Raw genomic sequence first — 22,482 nt, 5'->3', positions numbered from 1 at the left:
GTGTTCGCCGCCTTTGAGGTTGGAAAATCATGCAGTCATGTTTTATTAATGCCGTTTCCCCCTCTGTCTGTCTGTCTATCAGCTGGTGTTCTCTTTTTGGGGGCGCTACATTGAATTCGCACATTAGGCACACTGTATTTTGTTTGTTCGCCGGGCGCCCGAAGGCGTACCAGAACCTTTTAGCAAAATATGATGCAATGGGTTGTGCAGAAATGGGTCGTGCAGGATCTTTGGGGTTTTCTGCTGGATCCATCACAGTAAGATGAAGAGTTTGAGAGACATTTTTCATGTTGCTGCTTCTGAGAAAAGGAGGCACTCTTCTACATAATGAATGATCACTTTGGAAATAAAAGCGACACAATTGGCTTTCCGGAGCTTTGATGCGGTTCACTGACCAAGGACGAATGCTTTTATTACCAGCACTTTTGCAAGTCGTGGAGTCATTTTCAGTGCTTGAAAGATTTCTGTATTAACAAACTGTTCTACAAAAACATTCTTACTTGGTGTTGCTGAATTTTGGTGGTGAACTGTCATAAACCGTGAATATCAAACCATTTGTTCTCTGCTTGGTCTGTGGGGTTTACATGATGGATCTAATGCAATGCTATGATCTGATTATCTCTATTTTCTAAATCTGTTCAATAATGTGGCTTTTGCATGAGAAATTGAAGCTATAAATCTGCAATGTTTTTTTTTAATCACTTACAGAAGCTCCTATTGATTCCTCTTTTTATTTGCTAATGTACTAATTGTTTGCCATCTGTTTTATTATACCTTACAATCCAAATATTTGATCACGGTGAAGATTACTTTGCTTATTGTTCCGCCCACTCTCGACGATGACAAAAAACTGTTACTTGTAGATTAGTTTGATCTATTTAACAGCTGTAACTAAACAAGATCCCAAAAGGAGAAGCTTGTGTTTCAGGCCTTTCATATCACCAGAGCTTTGTTATGCTTCAGTTTACAATCCATCCCTTTGTTTGCTATGACATGATCCCACCTTCTCCATTCATTTTGCTGCTCGGCGTCTTTCATCTTCGCTCGCACACAAGGTGGGAAATAGTAATAGTTTTTTTTTTTTTTTTCCCTTTCCCTCTGGCTCAGACTTCAATGGCTTCCCTTTTTGGCTCCAGCACCATTTGGCTGGCTGCCTTAAGACACACACAAGGACTTTTTTCCTCCTCGTTTTCAAAATCAACCCCTCCCCTCGACTTTCCACACATTTTTCTATATTTTTTTTTTTTTCAATGCGACTTGACTTCCGCCATTCTTGCACATAGAACATTTTATGAGAAATATACTCCCCACATGTTGCATACTTCCTGGAGCTGGAGTGATTGTAACGCACTCGTCTGGGTGGTCCTATAGGAACCTTTGCACAGCTTGCAAAAGCAGTTCTACGCACAGCAAGCCATTTTTGCAACATTTAACAACAGCACATTACATGACGCTTTGCTTTCACGTGTTTTCGATAACATTATGCATTCTTTCTCATGAGCGCGTACACATTCTGCCGTCAGACACGAATTAACAACGTGCAATGGTCTTATTCGGATTCAACAATGTGATTTTGTTGTAGATTTTCGATTGGGAAGTTTTGTCATTTGTACTTAATTCCGCTTCGTAACGGGAGAGACTGAACACTTGTTATTTAGGAGGATGCGCGTTTAGATAATGAACAGTCCTTACGATGCATGTTGTGGTTACACTTCCAGCATTAGTGGCACCTTTTCTGACAAACTGCTGACTCATAGTTTCTGACATGTACTTTGTTGACTCGCCTTCACGGTTTTAATTCAACGTTTTCTAATAATACGAATGTTTCTAGTTTGACCGCCACAGATTTACATCTCACACTCGGCACTCGCCCGCGCGTTAAACTCAAACTTAAACAAATGAAAGCCACCTGTGTATATCCAGCGTGTGTAAATATGCGGTTGGAGCATGCAAGGCCGTTGGACTGAAGTGAGGAGTGCAACAGTGCGAGTGAACCGGCGTGAACCCTGCTCCGTCAGCACATTCCTGAGGCCTGGACAATGAGTAGCACACAGTGTACTCTGCAGTCGCGTTGCCTTCGCCGCCTGGGACCGAGCCAGGGCGCCATGCTGCACGGAAACACGGGCCGGTCCCACACCAGGACAGCCGAATAAGCAGAAAAAGAGACGAGCGCGCCGTGCAACTTTGCAGCGAAGTTTGACACGGTTTGATGTGACTTGAGCAACAGCGTGACGGTTAGGTAACACAGCCGCGCAAATAAATAGGGACGTTTTTTTTTTTTATTGCTTTTGCGTAATCATTTTTGTGTCGTACTTTTTGCACAGTTGGCAATAAAGTTTGACACTCGGCGCTTAGTATTGTATCGCTTATGACCTAAGAAGAATTGGGCGTGGTGGAGTTTGCACACTGTTTTTGTTTGTTTGCTAAATATAAATTCAAAAATAAACTGTTATGGTATTTTTTGGACTGCCACAGTTTGAATATTTTTACAATCAAACTGAACTCTTGCGATTTCCTTCTTCACTAAATCCTTTTTTTGCTCTGGCACAATAACAAAAAGATATTTCTATGAATTGTCAGTGCTTTTCAAAACAATCCATCTTAGTTTTTTCAGTACTCTTTTGAACCTTTATTAAACCTGAAATGCACCCAGATTCCCGCCTTCATTCATTCATAAACCACTCCTTTTCCCGTCTTTGATAGCCTAGTATTTTCTTTCAGTTCTGTGGTTACTTGACTCTCCCAGCATTACCCAAAGGCCTTTTCAAAACACTGTCTGTTACACTGTTGTCACCACATGTCCCTGTCCCATCACGCCTCTTCTCAATTATTTACTATTATAAATCCTCCAGTGCTCCACTCCTAATGGACGAGATTAGATGGGTAAAATGGTCCAAGCTGCTAGCGAGCCTCTGTGGTAAAACTCTATCAAATTCAACAAATATGCCTTAATTGCTGTGTCACTCACAAAATAAGCTTTTAGTCGCTTTGGACGTTTTAATATCGGACTCGATTGCCTTCCTAATGAGATTTGGCGGTGCAGCGGGGTCGCACGCTGTCATATTCAGCTGTCACACGGCTCTGCTTGTTGTCAAACTTAGTGAAGTGGCGCCGGCCTATGATATAATGGGGTTTATAACGATATGTGGAAGTACTTAAATGGCAGATATAATTGAGAAGCCAAAATACTGGTCTATTTATGCGTGTGAAAGGATAATATTCAACCAGCCATTCACAGACTAGTTAGGACGTCATATCTTATCACTATTCAAATCACTGTATGGAGACGGACTACTCTGTACCACAACTATTTATTTGGTGTTGATGACGTTGATGTTTTAGAAAAGTTCACTCAAAAGTTACATCTTGCAGTAGAAAAAACCTCTCATAACCAGCTCTATTTTTGCGCTTCTCCACGTGCTAATTATTTTGTACGTCAGGGTCGAGTAGAACTTTTGGGAGCCACTCAGAAGTCATGTGGGCAGAAAAGCCTGTCCGCGAGCCGAGCCTCCTCCAGGCCCGGTGCCAGTGTCTTTTCGGAAACACCCTCCTCCACGTGCCGCCCCGGGTCCTGCCAAGACTCCAGCGGCTCGCGTTGCAACCTTTACTTTGGTCCGGCCAACTTGTATCACCCGCTGCCAGGTTGTCTCCCTGTTACCCCCTTGACATTAGCAGCTGCAATTGGCTATGTTTTTGTAGCTATTGTGTTCCTATTGTATAAGTCACAAAAGCTTTCTGTAGGTTTTTGAGTTATTGTTTTAGCTTCGCTTCATTTGTGTCCAAAGAAAATGCATTATCCTTGTCCATCAGTTCTGCAATGATGGGCTAATTGTTTGCTACTGCTATTGTTTTGCCGCCAAGTTGTAACGTGTGTAATTTTTTGTTATGCATAATGTACAACGTGACTCTAATTTCAAGAGTTTAGCGTTGGAAACGTATCTATTCTACATCTGCTGGTTATAGGCCTGGAATAATTTCACTGTATCCACTGCAATCCACCAGTGTTTGGAGCCATTTTCAGAACAACGCCCATTCCACAGTTTTTTTTTTTTTTTTCAATTTAAAAAAAAAACATAATAGACTTTTTATTGTTTACCGCCATCCCTGCCAGCAACACACCCCGGATCCTTTTCGGGAGATGCCAACTTTGCTATTTCCTGAGACGCCTCTTATCTACCTTGGCTCCCGTGAATGACTCGCCTCCCGGTTTTATTGTGTGAACCCTCACCCTTGTTATTCCGGCACTGATTGACATGCCCGCACTGTCTTTGCCGTCTGCGGTGTCTATTCTTTCCCACCCGTGCCCCTTTTGAACCGGGCGCAGGAGCATTTGATCACGCCACGTCAGTCTGGCTCACCGACTTCATATCTCTCACCGCACTGTATGTCGGGCACTCCTACTCTTTCACCCAAAGCTTTGTGGGCTCATTTTCGAGTCGGGGAGAGATGGGTGAGGGGGGGGGGTGAGCTGATGAATATGTATCCCGTATGGCGTAGTCGCTCTTCTCTCCCGCGCGCTACGTTTGAGTTTCGGGAGGATCTCGTAACAAAGCGAGATGTGAAACCTCTTTGTGCTTGTCTTCTGGATTTAAGCGTGGCATTTCTTTCCCCAGCCTGCTGCCACTCGTTATCTTCAACAGACTTTATCCCCAGGTCAGGCTAGCGGGGCCCTTTTGAAACGCCGCCATTGTCGAAGCCGGCACTCCTGAAAATCCACAAGCTTTTGACGATATTTCATAATTCTCAAAAGACGAATCGTAATTAAGCGCCGCGCATTATCTTGCCAAACACAAACAAATGTATCCCAGAAGGAGAAAGGTTTGACAGTGATATTTTAATGCCGCTTCATACAAAGCCGTGCAAGGATATCTCGAGAAACTCTTTGGGTCTTAAACTATCTTCGCTTCGACTCAGCAGGAGGTGAAAGACCATTATTCTGATTATGATCTAAAAAAAAACCCTGCAAAAAAACAAAGACCAGCACTAGCCAATCACACAACACTAACAAAGCGTGGAGGCCCGACAGATCTTGAAATGGTAAAGGAGGGGGGGGAAATCTCTTTTGGCGCTAGTACTGATTTCATGTTTTTGTTATCAGCGGGAGCCAGTGGGAGAGAAGGCATGGCAATGACCTGGATACTCGTAGAGCCTTTTTTTGCATTGCAGGCCTCACATAATTCTGCTGCAATCTGCTCCAAGAGTAGACGTGGGTGATATGACTGTCTATATTAGGATTTCATACGATTTCTAGCACACGCGCATACAAAAGGCTCGATTTTGTTTTAAAATGGAAGACTTTCTTTATTTTCCGCACTTAAATTGTGTTAAAAAAGCAAACAAAACCACAATAATAATGAATGTATCCTAAGAAATAACGTTGTATATAGTTTTAACTCATTGCAGTTCAAATTCTAATACATATCGCGCTAGTGAAATGCCTTGGCCTGTTTAGCTCAAATGCTAGCTGTGTTGTGATGGATGCAGCATAAACGCCCACCGGCCCCCGCAGCGTTCCATCTACTGCGCCGTTCTGTTTGCATAAAGCCACATTAGCCTGTATTTTTTGGGTGACAAACCTCACAAAGGCTGGCGACCCGCTGCAGTAGGGGAGCATGTCGGAGGGTACACTGTGTCCTTAATGCACTGTGCCATGCTTTGTGCTTCGGTGACCTGATCAGCTTCGGTTAAGATTAAGTTAAGCTTGTCCCCCCCCCCCCCCCCCCCCTTTCCCCTACTGTAAGTTGAATTGCTTAGATTTCAGGTTTGTTTTTCCTCTCTTTGTCTAATTCACGGCTTTGCTCTGTAATAAAACGGCGACCGCGTCCGAACCCGGCGAGGGTTGAAGCGTAACATTGCGGCGTTTTCTCTCAAATCCTCCGCATTGCACTTTGACGACTGTGCAGCGAGAGTTTGTCGAGGCCAGTGCTTTGGAAGAGTTGCTCAAAGACTTAACTCTCCTCCCAAGCACCTTCCTCCTCTCCAGCTGAAGAAAATCTCTGCTGAATTCATGTCTCTTTTCAGATTTCTAAGAGGCGTTAAACCTTCTTGGATTAAAGAAGGTAATCTGACAGGCAGAAGATTGTATTATCTGGAGTGTTGGCAGAGCTTTTAATTTCTCCCGTCTTTTCTCATTCCCCTCTCTCAGCCTGCCTCTCTGCTGCTGACCTGCTAGAAGGTATTATTGTGTTTTTTTCTTTTGAATTACAGCAAAAACATCCACATCTTTGCAGCTATTCCCTCTCTCATGTTCTTTATACTATCTCCCTTCTACCTCTCTCGGGTTCTTCCGCAGTGACAGCATACTTGTGTGAACCCATGATTTATCATTTGCTAATCCGCGCTGATTATAGAGCTTTCCACACGGCCTTATCTGTTGCTGAGCCCGCTTTTCACTCCGTAGCTGCCAATTATCATTCAGGCAGGCTGCAAACAGACTTGTCTCTGTCAGCCAGCTGCACAGCCACCATCAAGGGCTCTGTGTACAAAAAAAAAAAAAGTATGGCACCAAAGGCCAATGGGCAATTCCTTTTCTTTCCACTCAAAAGTGCTTGTTGAGATGCAACACTGACGGATCAAACCCCAGATTGTGTTTTGAACATGTCCCGTCCAAAGGTTTAAAGTAAGTGTGGGGTCGACTGGGAAGAATGGGCGACTTTGAAGGCCTGAATCGAGTTGGTCAAAACGCACGGCCACTTAACTTCCATGGATTTAATGGCGTCCAAAACCTCAAGTTGGTATTAAACTCCTACGGGAAACCTTTGTAGCAACACTATGAAAAATACATGTTCCTTTTGAAACGTTTACTCTGGCCTGTCTTGAAAGTTTTGAGTTTAATTTAGCTCCACGCCACTTTTGCCCTAAAAATAAAAGCGGCCATCAAAAGCTTCTACTCATTCAACTCGACGTCCCAAAGCCTGCATATTTACGTAAAGGTCACCGACATACAGCTACAGCCCACACGCACTCCGAGCTTTGACTCATCCGACACGTCCTCTGGCCATTCGTGCGATGGACGGACAGAGTTTGGCGTGAGGTTGTACCGGAGCGGGGCCTTGCCAGCGGGGAGGGTATGCAGATGAAGATGCTCGCTCTCCTCCTCCTCCTCCTCCTCCTCAGCTGACGGCAGTGTCCAGTGCTTCGGTCCGTAATGGGAAGTGACGTGCACATCAGAGCAATGTGGGTCAGAGCGCCAGACGTCCAGCCCGCGGCCTCTATGTGCTCGTCCCTGTTTTAATCTGCTGCGGACCCAGCCAGACGAGGCTCCCTAATCGACCCTGTTATTCACTGAGCACGCATTACATTAGCGTTTCACTGCACACAGCACACCACGCCATGACAGCAACAAACTCTCCGAGGCATCGCAGTCACTTCGAAACATCGCGGAGATTGTGAATTGAGTCATCGCTGAGTTGTTGGTGGAAAGGCACACAAACGAGGGCTGAACACGTTTTTAAAAGATTGCAGTTTACAATGATAATCTTTTTGTTTACAGAAATGTACTATGTACACTGTGAAATGTATTGCACTGTGCACATTTCAAACGAGAGCAGAATATTGGACAGAACACCATTTATTGTGGATTTTTCTTGTTTTAATGAAGATGGGGTAGCTTCAAGTTTGATAAACCATTCAACTAGTCAGGGATGCCAGAACATTTTTGAATTGTTTTCCTACCTAACAGCATAACCGAAATATGTAAATATGATTATTAAAAAAAAAAAAAAAGATCTACCAAGACCAATCTAATTTGGTACAAGTGCGCAAAATCCATATTTAACACCTTGTTCTATCCCCCCATCTCTGGCGTCTCCCTTTGATCTAACAGCCAGTGTATATTTACAGTGTTTTTTCCACACCCTTTTGGGCTTTGAAATATTCATGCAGACAGCTAAATATAAATGCTGTGTCTGTGGCTTCACCGCAATATGGAGGGATGGTGGGAGCTATGATTTCCTTCTTTTTTTCTTCCCGGGTGAAAATGGGTCGGATGGACGCTCCTCTTAATAGGATTCCCATGACATGGTGAGGGGCCGGGCGTCTTGAGTGCGAGGGGGTCGAGGCGGAGGAGGCGGAGGAGGCGGAGGCGGAGGCGGAGGCGGAGGCGGAGGCGGAGGCGGAGGCGGAGGCGGAGGAGGAGGAGGAGGAGGAGGAGGAGGAGAGGCGCACCAGCGGAAAGTAAAGTTTTGCTTGTGTTTGCTTAGCACCTCTATACGGACTTTACAACCGCCTCATAGCCAGAGGGAAGTGACACATGGGGAAGCCTTGAAGTGTTTTTGACAATTTGTGCTCAAACAGGTTTTTTTTCCCCTTCTTTTACGGCCCGGAGGAGTTTAGCCTGTGCGAATCTGCCTCTGCCTCATCAAAGGGAGTCATTTCCTGTTGGTTTCAAGCCGGCTCCCCTCCCCCCCCGTCCCACAGCTCTTGTCTGGTTAATCCCCATCCTTGCAAACTGCCCCCAACCACCCAACACCACCCCAACAGCTCTGCTCTGTGTCTCTCTTCGTCTCGCTCGCATCCCACAACCCAGCTTGGGGGCCCCCCTGCTGGTCGCTGGGCCTGCCTGCACCTCGACCGCTACCGCACACTCGAGTGCCGGGGTCTGCTGCTGACGGAGGGTAGAGGGGTAGTGCGCGCTTTGTGTCAGCTAGGGCTCGCGGCCTGAGCGCTAACAAATCCTCATTGTCCCACGCGGGAGTGGTGACAGGAGGGGCGGGTGGGGTGGGGGGGTGAGGGGCGGGTGGGGTGGGGGGGTGGGGGGTGGGTGGGGGGGTTTCTATTCAAATCCAGGTACACACACAGCAGCCCGCATGGGACGGTGCAAAATAAGGGCACACACTACTGGCTAATATATCAGTGAAAAGGCAAAGTCCAAGGGAGAACTGAGGCCATACTCGAGGGGAAGGGAAAGAGGGGGGGGTCAATGAAGCCACTTATACAACGTCGACTTCACTGCACGGGCCAGTCAAAACAGCTGACTGCTATCTCGCCAACAAGTTCATCCTGAAGGGCTTTACAACTTGAATATTTCACTCAATCTGAATCATCCTCGTAAATGAGATCTTTGTGACATGACACACTTGATGCTTCTAAAAGGTATCGTATGATTAATCCGGACGTCATTATTTCCTCAGTAATTTTGGGCCCGAACGTAACGAGACACGTCAGACGCATTCGCAAATTATTGACTGCGAGACGCTCTCTGTTAGCTCTCATTGTAGCCGGCATATTTGAGAGGCCTTGCGTTTCCAGCGGCCACTGAACTCAAAGACTCTGTTGATCTTGCTCTGGGGTTATGGAGTGTATGACTTAAAAAGCCGCAGCCGGGCTATGAGGGCCGAGATGTCTATCGGCCTAACAAGCCTCAACACATCCAGGCATTTCACTGGGTAGCTTCCCGTCTGTAAATGACTTGGATCATGTAAACACGCACACATTTTTTGGATCCTCGGCGCGTTCTCCAATATTTTAAACTGTGACGACTTGGTGTTTGCGCGTGGGTTATTTTGATCCCAATTTCAAAAGCCACTTCTCAGTTCCCCAATCTTCAAAAGATCAGTTCCATCGCCGGTGCCAAGCAAAGCAGGCAAACCCTCTCCAATCAACTCTATTTGTCGGGGGCCATTGTTTGTCATACTTGGAGTTAGTGTTAAGCCTTTCTATAGCCTGCAAACATGTTTTTTTCACCCCCCTTCTGTTTTTGTTTTTGAAGTGGGAGGCAAATATGGGATTGAGGAGAGGGTGGGGGGGTTGCCTACCAAACAGCAGTAGCGTACATCTGTGATCCTGGCCCGATGTTTTTCTCGGTTTGTCGCTAGTCCCTCACGCACGCAGCTTTTTGCAGTGGATTAAGTGCTTTGGGACAAAAGGCCGAACCAGGATGTGCACACGCGTAGACACACAAATAGACGGGATGGCCAGTATTTCCTGTCAAACTCAATGCACCTCAAACTCTGCGTCCCCCCCCCACACACGTAAGCTCCAAGCAATAAAGAGGAATAGAAAACAACCAACTTCTGTGAAAATTATCTTTTTTTTTTTTTTTACTCCTTCCTCTTTTGTCTATATTTAACCCTGCCTACCAATTACCATTCCTTCGCAACATTTTCACAGACTTTATCATACAGGATATTTTTAGCTGGAACGAGGCAAGGTAAAGGCTTTCGAAAAAAGTAAAAAAAAAAGTTGTGGAGCCAAGTGGAGCGTGGTCACCCTTAACCTCAAGAACGCAACTCCCTAACCTCCCATAATGCTAAAAGGCGGGGTATCCCTCTTGGCCCTTCCTGCACCCCCCCCCCTCCTCCCTCGCCTGGCGTCGTGGAGCAGCAGCTGGCTGACCTGTCCCCGGCGCTTCCAAACCCCTAATAGCTGACCTGCGCTGTCTGGACTGGCCTCCTCGCTTTTGTCTACTGTCTGGCTTAGTTCCTCTCTGTCAAACATTGCTACCGGCGACCGCAGTCGGCATTCCCACACAGCGAGAGGAGAGGGGGAAGAAAGAAAGAAAAGAAAAAAACTTCGCACCCATGCACGCACACTCTTTTCACGCTCGGCACGCTTTGTCCGAAGACCGTACAATCTCAATCGCTCGCGCGCCCTCTCCAAACTCTCACCACACATTGCGTTAGATTCTTTCTTCTTTAGACGAGCATATTATGAGAATACAGTTAGACCGATCATTGTTATCAAGTCAAAATTAGCGTTTTTTTTTTTTTTTTTTTTTTTTAAATGAAACGGTCAAAATGAAGCCACACAGCATCGTTATAATACTTACCACAACTTCGAATGCCGGTGGAGAGAAATCGCCGGTTTTTTCGTTTTCAAAAGCTTCCAAGCGCCGGGCAGAAGGAGAAGCCGGAGCGAAAGGAAAGGATCGTGCGGCTGAAAAGTTGTCGTCGGAATGAGTTGAACTGGTTGCTCCTCTCCGGTCTGTCTGTCTCTCTCGCCGAGACACGACACACTTCTGACAGTCTCTGCCTCTAGTGGGAACTCAGCCAGTAGTTTGCAAATACAAGTGCCTTACAAATCTCCAGCACACCCCCCTCTCTCCCTTCACTCCCTCCCTTGCCTTCCCTTTGCCTGGGCTCCCTCCCTCCCTCGCTCCCCCCTCTTCGCTCTCGCTCTACCCCTCTGCGCGCCGACTGATAAACGCATTCCCACACCACCCTCCGACACAAAAGTCTGGACGTTTGGAAGTTATTGAGCTGCTCCACATTTTCCCGCACGCACTATATATGAGGCGGCTGACGGACGGGAGGCGCACGGGAGTCACGTGACGGTGAGAGGAGCCGCGTCATTGGACAGGAGCCCGGGAACTTCACGGGGGGGGCGAGCCGCGATTGGACCGGAGCTCTGGCCATTGAATGTATGGGAGCCCCTCTGTTCAATGGCTTACGATGTATATCTGGGTGGAGTTATGGTGACGCCGCGCAGGAAAAGAGGGAAAGATATTGCTGAGTTTTTTTTACGTTTTTTAAAGGACTTTGAAGGATTGTCGGTGGGAAGGGCAGCGCGATGGAGAAGAGGGGAATTCAGGATTTAAAAGGCATTACAGAAAATATGTGAAAGGAGATTTTATGATTTGAACCAGCCATTTTCTATAATGGATACTTTAAAATGTGCATTTGATATATAATTATATACTTTATCAGCACTTTTCAGACATCAAAACAATTTACATCTGCAAACACTTTACCGTCCACCTCCAGAATTCGCTTCTATGGGCAAATGCATCGCTAACGACGCGATGACGAGGGTTATTGCTACAAGACATGACAAACTCTTCTTTATTGAGTGCTCAAGAAGTACATATTTACCGTATTTTTTCATAATTTTGGCCGAGGTGCAACTTCTGCTTATATTTATACTTATATACTTATACATATAATCCAGAGCAATTTATATGTGATATTATTTGTTATTTTCACACTTGCAACCACATTTCATACTCCAGTGTGACTTATGTATGTTTTTTTCTTCACTATTAAGCATTTTTTGGCTAGTGCGACTTATACTCCAGTGCGACTTATGTATGTTTTTTTCTTCACTATTAAGCATTTTTTGGCTAGTGCGACTTATACTCCAGTGCGACTTATGTATGTTTTTTTCTTCACTATTAAGCATTTTTTGGCTGGTGCGACTTATACTCCAGTGCGACTTATATATGTTTTTTTCTTCTCTATTATGCATTGTTTGGCTGGTGCGACTTATACTCCAGTGCGACATATGTGTTTTTTTCTTCTGTATTATGCATTTTTTGGCTGGTTCGACCAGAAAATACAATTAACATTTTATCAACTGTAAATCCAAATAAATCACATGGCTGTATTCATCATAGTCATTGTGCTTGGTAGTTAGTCTAATACGGTATCCAACCTTATTTCATACATGTTTTCACCCACAGCAACTAAAGCGACCTTTGGCACATCTGCCCTCTCTGATGTGGAAGTGTCTGTCCGTGTTTATCACTTTTAACATATGCATTTTGTTTGTGCCGTGCCCTTGAGAGCCGATGGCAGAGCTCGAGCCTGGAGCTGTGCCAAGTGCTTTCATTCACACCTGATTAGATCACTCTGACCTGGATTACAAGCTCCACGCATCTGCACGCCTTTTCAACAGTGTTTAAACGTTTAACTACCATTTGCTTCTACTACAGTCTTTATTGATCCTTATCGTTTGGTACGTCCAACACGCAAGAAAATGTCAACAAATTGGATTATAATGACAAATGTGTAAACCTTCAGATTTAAGTTTAAGAGTTTGCAGGTTCCTCAACAAGACTGAGAGAGAAAAAAATAAGTCATACAAATAATTGCAATAATATTTGTTATATATGACTTAGATGAGCATGTGCTGGACAATGGACCTACTGATCTTTATATAAAATGATTAAAAAAAGAAGTTGGCACCCAAATTTTCTCTATATAGAAAAATGTAATCTCTATATGAAGGTTTAGGTTAATGTGTCTGTTTCACAAGAGTCACTTGTATATGTCCTTGTTTGATTTGTCAGTTTCCAGTCATGGCAGGATTATATAATGAGGATATGGTCATATTAGAGAGTGCACTTCTTCAAATCCAACCAAAGCTGGATTTACACATTTTATTATTGAATGTGGGGCTTGTTTTTGTTTCGCTTGTACCTTTCAGGACATTCACCGTATCGAGTGAACTGGGAACTTTTAAACTTCTAAAGACGGATTATGTCCTGTGTATTACACTCATAATATCTGCATTCCTAAAGACGCTAAAAATGTAGTTTTTCATCCGCTAACTGAGACTGATTTCAGAACACGACAGCAATGTCTCGACACACCGCCACTTTAAATAAATGTATAAAGGCCAGATGTTTGCTGAACAATGGATTTTCTGTTTCTGTTGCCACGAAATACAAGGCTCTCCGTGTTGTCGCCCATGGCAAGTCCAACAAATGAAGATTTCCTTTTTGGAAATGTGCACAAATTTGCTGGAAAAAAGTACATTTTATCTCAGAAATGCCAATGCTTTCAATTCCTCCTAGATCAGTCTGATTTGGAGTTGGAATCAAAGCCTTTACCTGTCCAAAGAACACCAACAAAGAGCTTTTCAAATTAAAAAAAAAATGATATAATTGCAGTAGTAATTGCTTGACTGAAATACAAAATAAACTGAAAGATATTAACTTGGTAGAAACAGTTTTCCCAAAGCTAAATGTTTGGTAAGATCTTCAGTAAAGTCCTTTGTACGTCCAGCTGCTTCGCCGTGTTGCTTTTGGCTCGTTTGGATGCTTCGCGTTTGGTTTTCTCCTGCGATTGGTCTGATCCACCGGTGGATTTGAACGCATCAGTCAAGATGGATTCTCCTGTGCATTTGTGAACTTTGAGAATTCATCTTGATTACCTCAAACTTATTGTCTGTAACTCCAAAAGTAAATCCCCAAGTGCAGTCGAGAGTTCAAAGTTTCTTGAAAGGAAAAGTTTCATCATGTAAGTTTGTAGATGAAAGTCCACTTTTCTGCTTTTGTTTGTCCATGTATATAATTGTGTCTCCTCCCCTATAACAACCAGCACCATGTCGTTTTCACATTTGCATGATTCATATCGAACAAGGCATCTGGGTTTGGATCAGCTAATTATCCTGGCGGGCTTCTCTCTCAAACGCCTCTTTGTTGTGCTAATGCGCGGCCGTGATAGCATCTCCATCCCTAACCTTCCCGGTGCAGGCCGATAACCTGCAGGGGGTTTGGGGCGGTATGTAGGGCGCAGGGAGCTGGGACACGTCAGGGTGGGGGGGGTTATTTTGAGGTGTCCTGCAGCTGTGCCCATGATGTTGTCGACCTGCCCTCCCCGAGACTGAAAACGGCACTCGACCCGCGGCGCTTTCGGGCGACTTGTTCCATAGCAAATTTCTGAGAACTTTGAAGAATGGCACATCCTGGTATGGACTAAATATAGAGTACTGTAGTTTAGAAGTTTGTTTGAATATTTGTATGTGGCTGTATAGTACAATGTTTTATACAAATATACCATTCTGCTGGTTTGGAAAATGTAAACGCTGACTGTTTATTTTACGTAATTCAGTTAAAGTATTCACTATAAATCAATGAACCAGGGAATGATGAACTTTTTCTGCTTGAGATCCACATTTTAATTCAGCAAGGCCCAAGATCAGGTCACAAATATTTATTGAATAGTAGACATTTAAGATACTTTAAAAAGGCATTGCATTTTCATATAAAATATACACGGTACATCACTCATTTCAAATTGGTAAGAGAATTTGATTATTTGACATTGATGGTCCTTTGGTTTTGCTCAGATGTCAGGACTAACAACAAGAAGAGTTCTTTGTGAAGGATAAACGGAGTAAACGGGTAGAACAATGATCACGGTGTTGTTTACATTGTGTGGGCTCCTGGGTTCGTCTAGAGTGTTCTGTGTGCAAATCCAAATCCAAATGTAAGTTAGAAGTACCACTGTTTTAGGATCAGGACTCCCGATCGACATCTTTTGTCTGTCACACCTCTGTCACACCTCTGCACACCAATCGTGGAAAGTATTACGGTTTATTAAAGTATTTTTTTTTTTAATGATTATCAAAATAGTGCAATATTGTATTGGCTTATTGTCTGTATGACTCAGCCTGTCAAGTCATTTCTATAGCCCAGCGTCACCACAGCAGTTTCCTCTCAGGGCGTCACAACATTTTGGCTTTTACAGAAATGGTTAGAAAATCAAACCTTTGAACAGTCATCAGAAGGTAAAAGACCAAATGGATCATGTCCCAGAGCGCTGGCCTAAAGCCGCCTCCATCCACACAGTGAGAAGAAGAGAATCATCAAGGACAACCACAGTAAAGGAGAGATCCACTGGACGGATTGTCCAGGACTGATGTACATCCGTCTGCAGAGAGAATGTTTTATCTGTGCTTGTCATGTGTCCAGCGCTGTTGGTGCAGAATTTTAAAAAAGTGTCACAACATAGGTTTATTTTTTGATTTAGAATTTGTTGTACTTTTCATGAGGATTATGAAAACATGCAATCGCCTCTTAAGATGCGAGTGTGTTTATAAAGACACCTGAGGACAGACAATGGTACAGTTGCCACGTTTACATGCACGCCAATCCCATTAGTGGCATAGTAAGGTTTAAACTGATTTTTGATTCGAATCACAAACATTCCAATTACCCATTGGAGAAGTCCAAGTGTAATTGTATTCCTGCTGCATGTAACCGTGAACTCTGTTAAAGACTAGAAGCAAACTAGGAGCGTCATTTAACTGTATGAGGTAAGAAACAAACACGTGTTTGGACCATAGACTGTACGTACGGTCATTTCAGAAAAAACAAACTATGGTAAAGTCCATAACAGACTACTTGGCATGGGTGTTTTTTTTCTGAGCTTTAGTGTTTTTATTTGCGCCGGGAAATAAATTTAATCAAATAAACATCTTTGTATCACGTTCCTCTGGGCTTCTGTAGCTCAGCGCGAGTGTTCACGGCAGAAGCGTCGGGCATAAAAAGAGTCTTTCCAAAACACACATTGAATTACATTTGCAATGTCAGACACAGTATTATGCTTTTATGAGCACGCTAGGAGAATCAGGAGAGGAATGCTAAAGCGTTAGTTCACTGCTAACGCAGAAACAGTCTGTTGTGTGAAAAGCGAGCCCGGACTGGGACAAGATTTTGGGAGAACTTGCTGAAAAAGCACACTGTCCAGTGCAGACACAGGGACCAACGTTTTAGAAGTGACGCTCCTCCTTTGCATGTTTGTGCGGCACAGCCCAGAGAAAAGCAAAGGAGAAAAGCTCAGAACCTGCACTGACAGCTTTGAAATAAGCAACGTATAATTACTGGTAAATGTTGTGAAAGTGCACATCACATATTTCACTCATATTTCACTCTTTATCCCGGGCCTACCTTTAAATACACCACCAACAGATTTCTCCCCATGGTCATGATTTACAACATGATCTCTTCTCAATACAAATTAACATTACACAGCCTACATGCTCCTCTCTGAGCTTTTATACTTTGTGAAGGCCTTTTCTATTTGCAGTCTACGACACAAAAATAAATACATTTTTTGTAATTTTTTTGTAGTTTGCAACATTTTAGTAGACGGGTGGAAAGAAAATAGGAAATCGAATTTTGGAAAGATTTTTTTTTTTTTTTTTTTCAGACCCCTCCATAATTACTAAGTGGGAAAGTTTGCAAAATCGCAGGGTGTTCAAATACTTACTTTCCTCACTGTAACTGTGGGACCTTATATAGGTCACTAATCGGCAGGCTCCTGTCCGGGTCCAGGCCCTGCCTCGTCCGGAACTGAACCTCTGACACGAGACTTTGGAGTTAACCGCTTCAGCCCCTCATTGACAGAGAAGGAGTAGTACAGCCTAAAGGCAGAGGTGCTGATGAGCCGCAGAGACACCAGGCCGTGGTCATGGCCTTGTATGAGCCGGCCCAACTTGTCCGGCTATGAAACCATAATTTCTTGGCCCGGCCCGAGCTCGATACCCGTGCGGACCCCCGTGCGTTGCCCGTGCGTGCCTGTGCGGACCCGTGCGGACCCCCGTGCGTCAGATCGCAGTGTTGTGTGTTTTATTATGACTAAAAAAGAAGCGCTGTGCTTTGCGACACTTGACTTTCCTGCTTTTTACAGCAATGAGAGGAACGTAAAGGTGGGAATGTTTTTTTGCATGTAACGCCAGTCGGCCAATCACATTGCTGCCTTCAGTGAATTTCTGTGCAGAAGTCCAGTGTCGGATCATAACCAAAGCAGTATTCGGCTCCACATCTCATCTAAGCTTTATTCTACCTCAAAACTTTTAAAAGAGCAATGAAACATTTATACTTATTATATATAGTGGTTTTAATACTTATTAAAACCACTATATTTAGACTATTTAATATGAAATATAATTAATTGACCACACATGGACTCCAATCAAGTTGTAGAAGCATCTCAATGACAATCAGTGGAAAAACAATGTACCAGGGTCATGGCAAAATCATGGTTTGAAAATAATAATAATAATTAGCAAAGAATTTAAACAACCTCCTTTCAAGTGGTCATTATGTGGTGTTTGTAGAATTGAGGCTAATAATAAATTTGATCCTGTTTGGAATGAGGCTGTAACATAATTACATTCCGGATGCACTGTATTGTCCCCTCTCCTTTAGTTAACAGTTAAATCCACTGCACAACTATCACAGATTAGACTAAGGACTTGCATACTTATGCATTGGTCGGTTTAGCGTCAACCGATGTGCACTGGCCTGGCGAATGCGCTGAACCAGGTTTTCTGCCCATAGCACTTTTGAGGGAGTCATGCTTGATCTTTCTGGGCCACAAGGAAACTAGGTCACTAGTCCCCCCCCCCCCCCCCCCCCCCCCCCCCCCTCTGCGTGCGTGTAGAATAAAAGTGTAAAATAGGGCTTTTACATAAGGATGGGCTCCACAGATATGCCACACGCTGCTGCTCTTTCCGACATTCCCCTCTCCGTGCCCTGCCCCCCGCCTCAATGCCACGCGGTGAAAAGATGAAATTCTCATCCTTGGTTCAGATCCCTAAGAACGCTTGGGAAGGCAGGATCTTATTATCACACCAAATTTGCAGTGCACAGAGTGGGGCAGATTAGATGCGTCTTTTTAGCCTTTGAAGTGTATTTTCCGGAGCATTGTGCAGCCGGCAAATTCCATCAAGCGCCGAAGAGAGCCGCGATAAGACGGGCGCGCAGTGAATGCCACCATATTAAGAGCTGTCATTTTGAGCAATAAAGATGAAACACTTGCAAACTCCGTGCAGAAAATCTAAATATTTTCCCTCCTCGTAATTTCAGCAGTGTCATTCACAGCCGCGTTATGGGGGAAGCCACAGGTTCTCCGGGAAAAAAGGTGCCAATTGGGTTAAACAAAATCTGTCGTCATAAATGGGATGGATTATGGAGGTGAATAGTGTGGCAATTGTGGAATGAATGAAGGTTATTATTTTTCACTGTTGCGTATTGATACCCTCTCTACGGAGCAAATTCTTCTCGGGTAATCTATAACAAAGGTTTATTTGTGAATGTGGAATTGCCATAAACGGGTCTGGGCCAACCATAATAATGAAGCAATTTGTCTTGTGTCATATTTACTTTTTGTTGGTATTTTGAACCTGGGCAAGACGCATCACCCACTTCTGCAGTCATGGTGCGTGGTTGAAAAATGCACCAACAACAAATGTATAAATATAACCAATAGAAGAGCTGATAAAAGGGTGTAAAGGCAAAACGTAAAGCTTTCCAAGATTGTATACCAAATATCCAATCCATGGCATATTTCTGCTGGTTTAACTACAATGTTTATATGATTTTACTCTACGTTAAGATAAGATATTCCTTTATTGTCCCACATGGGGAAATTTCATTGGTGCAACGCAGGTAGATACAGAGATAGATACAGAAGAACAGATCACTTATAGGAAGTCTGAAAAACACTTTCAGTAGAAGATCTCCTATAAATAAATAAAAACTCCCATAGACAAATAAATAAATAAATACATAAATACCATTGCATGTGATCACGACAGTAATTGCACGTGAATATGTGTCACGACAGCACATAGATTGCACATGAATTTCACATGAATTGCACATGAATTCCAACAGCAATTGCACATATGACAGAGTTGCACATCAGTATTAGGTTAGGTCAGTATTGCGAGTGTTCAGTACTAACAGTTTTTGTTATAAAGTCTGACAGCAGCAGGAAGGAAAGACCTACGGAACCTTTCCTTCGCACATCGAGGGTGGATCAGTCTCTCACTGAAGCTGCTCTCCAGAGCAGAGAGAGTGTCCTGCAGGGGGTGACACTCATGGTCCAGCATAGATGTGAATCTAGCCAGGACCCTCTAGATTCACATCTATGCTGGACCATGAGTGTCACCCCCTGCAGGACACTCTCTCTGCTCTGGAGAGCAGCTTCAGTGAGAGACTGATCCACCCTCGATTAGTTCTACTAATTTGACCATATGGGTGTTCTTTCTTGTGTTGCAGGCGACCGAAGCCTCGTGCAGGAGCTTTGGGCCAAAGGTGGGTACTGAACAACTCCCAACATGCATCATGGGTAGTTTAGAGTCACCGGGAATGTTTTTAATTCCACATCGTTCTCATCCAATGTTTTCTCTGTGCAATATTGTCCCATGTAGTTGCTTCTCACCAAACAAAACATTTTAGAAATTTACTTTTCTTCCTCCAGTTGATTTTAGAATAAGCTCTGGTTGTTTTTTCTGACCAAGAAGAAATGGGCACAAGTCAACACTAATTTAGACCAATTTCCCCACATCATTTGAGCCTTAAGTCACTGTCTTGGAGGAAAAAAACACATTTTAGCATCTCGCTAACTTTAGATGACCAGAATATTCAATTTGTACAAATATAAATCATTATTGCTAACTACTGACTGCTACTATGTGTCGAATCCAAAATCATTTATCATGGACACCTTATAATACCACAGAAGAAAGTTGGTTATATTCTAGAACAGCTAAAGACGAGCGTGCTCTGGGAGAAGGCTTGAGTTGCTGCTGGACTTTGATCCAAATTTGAAATGAAATGTCCCTCTGCTTCTCAACTCTTTGCCCTTTGCCTTGAGTGATGTGAGTTTCGGGCGTTTGGGCCCCGGACGATGGGGCTGTGGCCGTAAGATGGGTCCCAAACACAAACGTCATCACTCTGTAATCCTCTGCTGTGGCCCTTCCCCTCTCTGGGGGTGTCTGGGGAGGCATTAGAGGGAGCCGAGTGAGGAGAAGTCCCAGAGGAGGAGAAGTCCCAGAGGAGGAGAGGTCCCAGAGGAGGAGAGGTCCCAGAGGAGGAGAGGTCCCAGAGGAGGAGAGGTCCCAGAGGAGGAGAGGTCCCAGAGGAGGAGAGGTCCCAGAGGAGGAGAGGTCCCAGAGGAGGAGAGGTCCCAGAGGAGGAGAGGTCCCAGAGGAGGAGATGTCCCAGAGGAGGAGAGGTCCCAGAGGAGGAGAGGTCCCAGAGGACGAGATGTCCCAGAGGACGAGATGTCCCATGGGACGAGATGTCCCATGGGCTTTGGGTCCGGTTGCAGCCTTAAATGAAGGACAAACTGTGCCGTTCCAAGCTTTGTGTGCTGTGCTGTTTTGAAGTGGATTGGATTTTCAATCACAGGACTTTTCGGACTTTAAGCCGCTACTTTTTTCCCACGCGTTGAACCCTGCGGGATTCAGAAACCCTGCGAAAATGGAAAAACACAACAATACCTACAAAATACAAAAAATGATAGAGGAATTATACTACACAATGTTAAAAAGGCAAACAATAACAAACTCTAGTATCAATACTCTGTTTGGTAGCAATTAAAGCCATTTATTAATATTGCACTACTTAATATAAATAACATTGTGCATGTTGTGTTTTATAGTAGCTTTTTTTAATGTAATCATGTAAATACCCTAAATACATGATAAGATATTATTATATTTTACTACTACTTCTACATCTAAAACGTCTTTTTATCTAGTCATTGCCCTCTTGTTTGGCTGCTACATTTCATTGCACTGTACATGTACTTGTACATGTACATGTATATGTATAATGCAGTATGGGGAGATGAGGCTTCAGTCCTCCACCGTCGTCTTCTCGCTCACTCATGAGAAGTAACTTCTGCCACATGCATTTTTAGTTTACAATACAATATAAAACATATAAGTGTGCAGGCCAGAGCTCTGCTAGATTTAACATGAATTGTTTTCTCTGGGGGTCCTCCCCAGAGAAAATTATCATGTTTGATCATATGTTCTGCAATTTTGAGCATTTGTACTGCTTTTCTGGCTGGCTGACTATTTTAACACCTAATTTTATGCATGAATTTATTGTATCAGTTTTTATTAGAATATGTTACTATTGTTTTGTGTCATCTCATGGCCAAAACCAGTTGCAGGGCCTGCGGATGGTTATGTCTGGTACAACACATCGCTTTAATGTTTTCATTGATTAATGTTCTTGTTTATGGCCCCTGTCAAAAAATAATGTAATGAACATTAATTTGAGAATTGTATTATCTTTAGCAATACACCTATTCTGATTATCTATAGCAAAGTGAAATTAAGATGACAGAAGAATTAACATCTATAACTCCCAATTGCTACATCACTCATTCATTCATTTGATTTATTTATACAGGGAAAACCCAATAAGAAAAGTTCTCTTTTTCATGAGTGCACTGTTAAAACACAACACATAATAAACCACAAACAAACACAGGATATTAAAACACAAATAAAACATTCAACAAAATTAACTAATACATAAAAACATGTATACATACAATATGAGATACAATTATATAAAACGAATGCATCTGCACTGCGGGTCCTTGACCAGTGCTTTAAAATCCTTAAAATTATTTTATTTAAAAAGTCTTTGTTAAGTTTTGTTTCACAGGAGCAAAGTTGTTGAAAGTCTTTTTTCCTGTCCCTGAGTTGATACGATGAGATTGTAAGATAAAAATGTCCTGAGACCTCAAACAGTGAATACTGTTACTGATAATCGGGCTTTATACACACTAGAGCCTTAGACACAAACAAAAGAGCTGACCCTCAGAGCTGACCCTCAGAGCTGACCCTCAGGGCTGACCCTCAGAGCTGACCCTCAGAGCTGACCCTCAGAGCTGACCCTCAGGGCTGACCCTCAGGGCTGACCCTCAGAGCTGACCCTCAGAGCTGACCCTCAGGGCTGACCCTCAGGGCTGACCCTCAGAGCTGACCCTCAGAGCTGACCCTCAGAGCTGACCCTCAGGGCTGACCCTCAGGGCTGACCCTCAGAGCTGACCCTCAGAGCTGACCCTCAGGGCTGACCCTCAGAGCTGACCCTCAGAGCTGACCCTCAGAGCTGACCCTCAGGGCTGACCCTCAGGGCTGACCCTCAGAGCTGACCCTCAGGGCTGACCCTCAGGGCTGACCCTCAGAGCTGACCCTCAGAGCTGACCCTCAGGGCTGACCCTC

At 43.9% G+C, this 22,482-nt stretch overlaps 1 protein-coding gene across 1 annotated transcript in view; it reads left to right on the top strand.

Annotated features, from left to right (window-relative positions):
* nr6a1a (nuclear receptor subfamily 6, group A, member 1a) overlaps positions 1-22,482 on the top strand; it is a 107,150-nt gene that overhangs the window by 33,990 nt on the left and 50,678 nt on the right. The window contains exon 3 of the mRNA XM_072433676.1: positions 19,514-19,549. Within this exon, the coding sequence (XP_072289777.1) occupies positions 19,514-19,549 (36 nt within the window). The remainder of the gene's footprint in view (positions 1-19,513; positions 19,550-22,482) is intronic.

The sequence above is a fragment of the Eucyclogobius newberryi genome, unplaced genomic scaffold (genome assembly GCF_026437365.1).
Source record: "Eucyclogobius newberryi isolate DKJ021-1_F unplaced genomic scaffold, fEucNew1.0.hap1 SCAF_6, whole genome shotgun sequence".
NCBI classification, from domain to species: domain Eukaryota; kingdom Metazoa; phylum Chordata; class Actinopteri; order Gobiiformes; family Gobiidae; genus Eucyclogobius; species Eucyclogobius newberryi.
The sequence above is the reverse complement of the archived record's forward strand: the minus strand, read 5'-3'. Positions and strand labels throughout refer to the sequence as shown.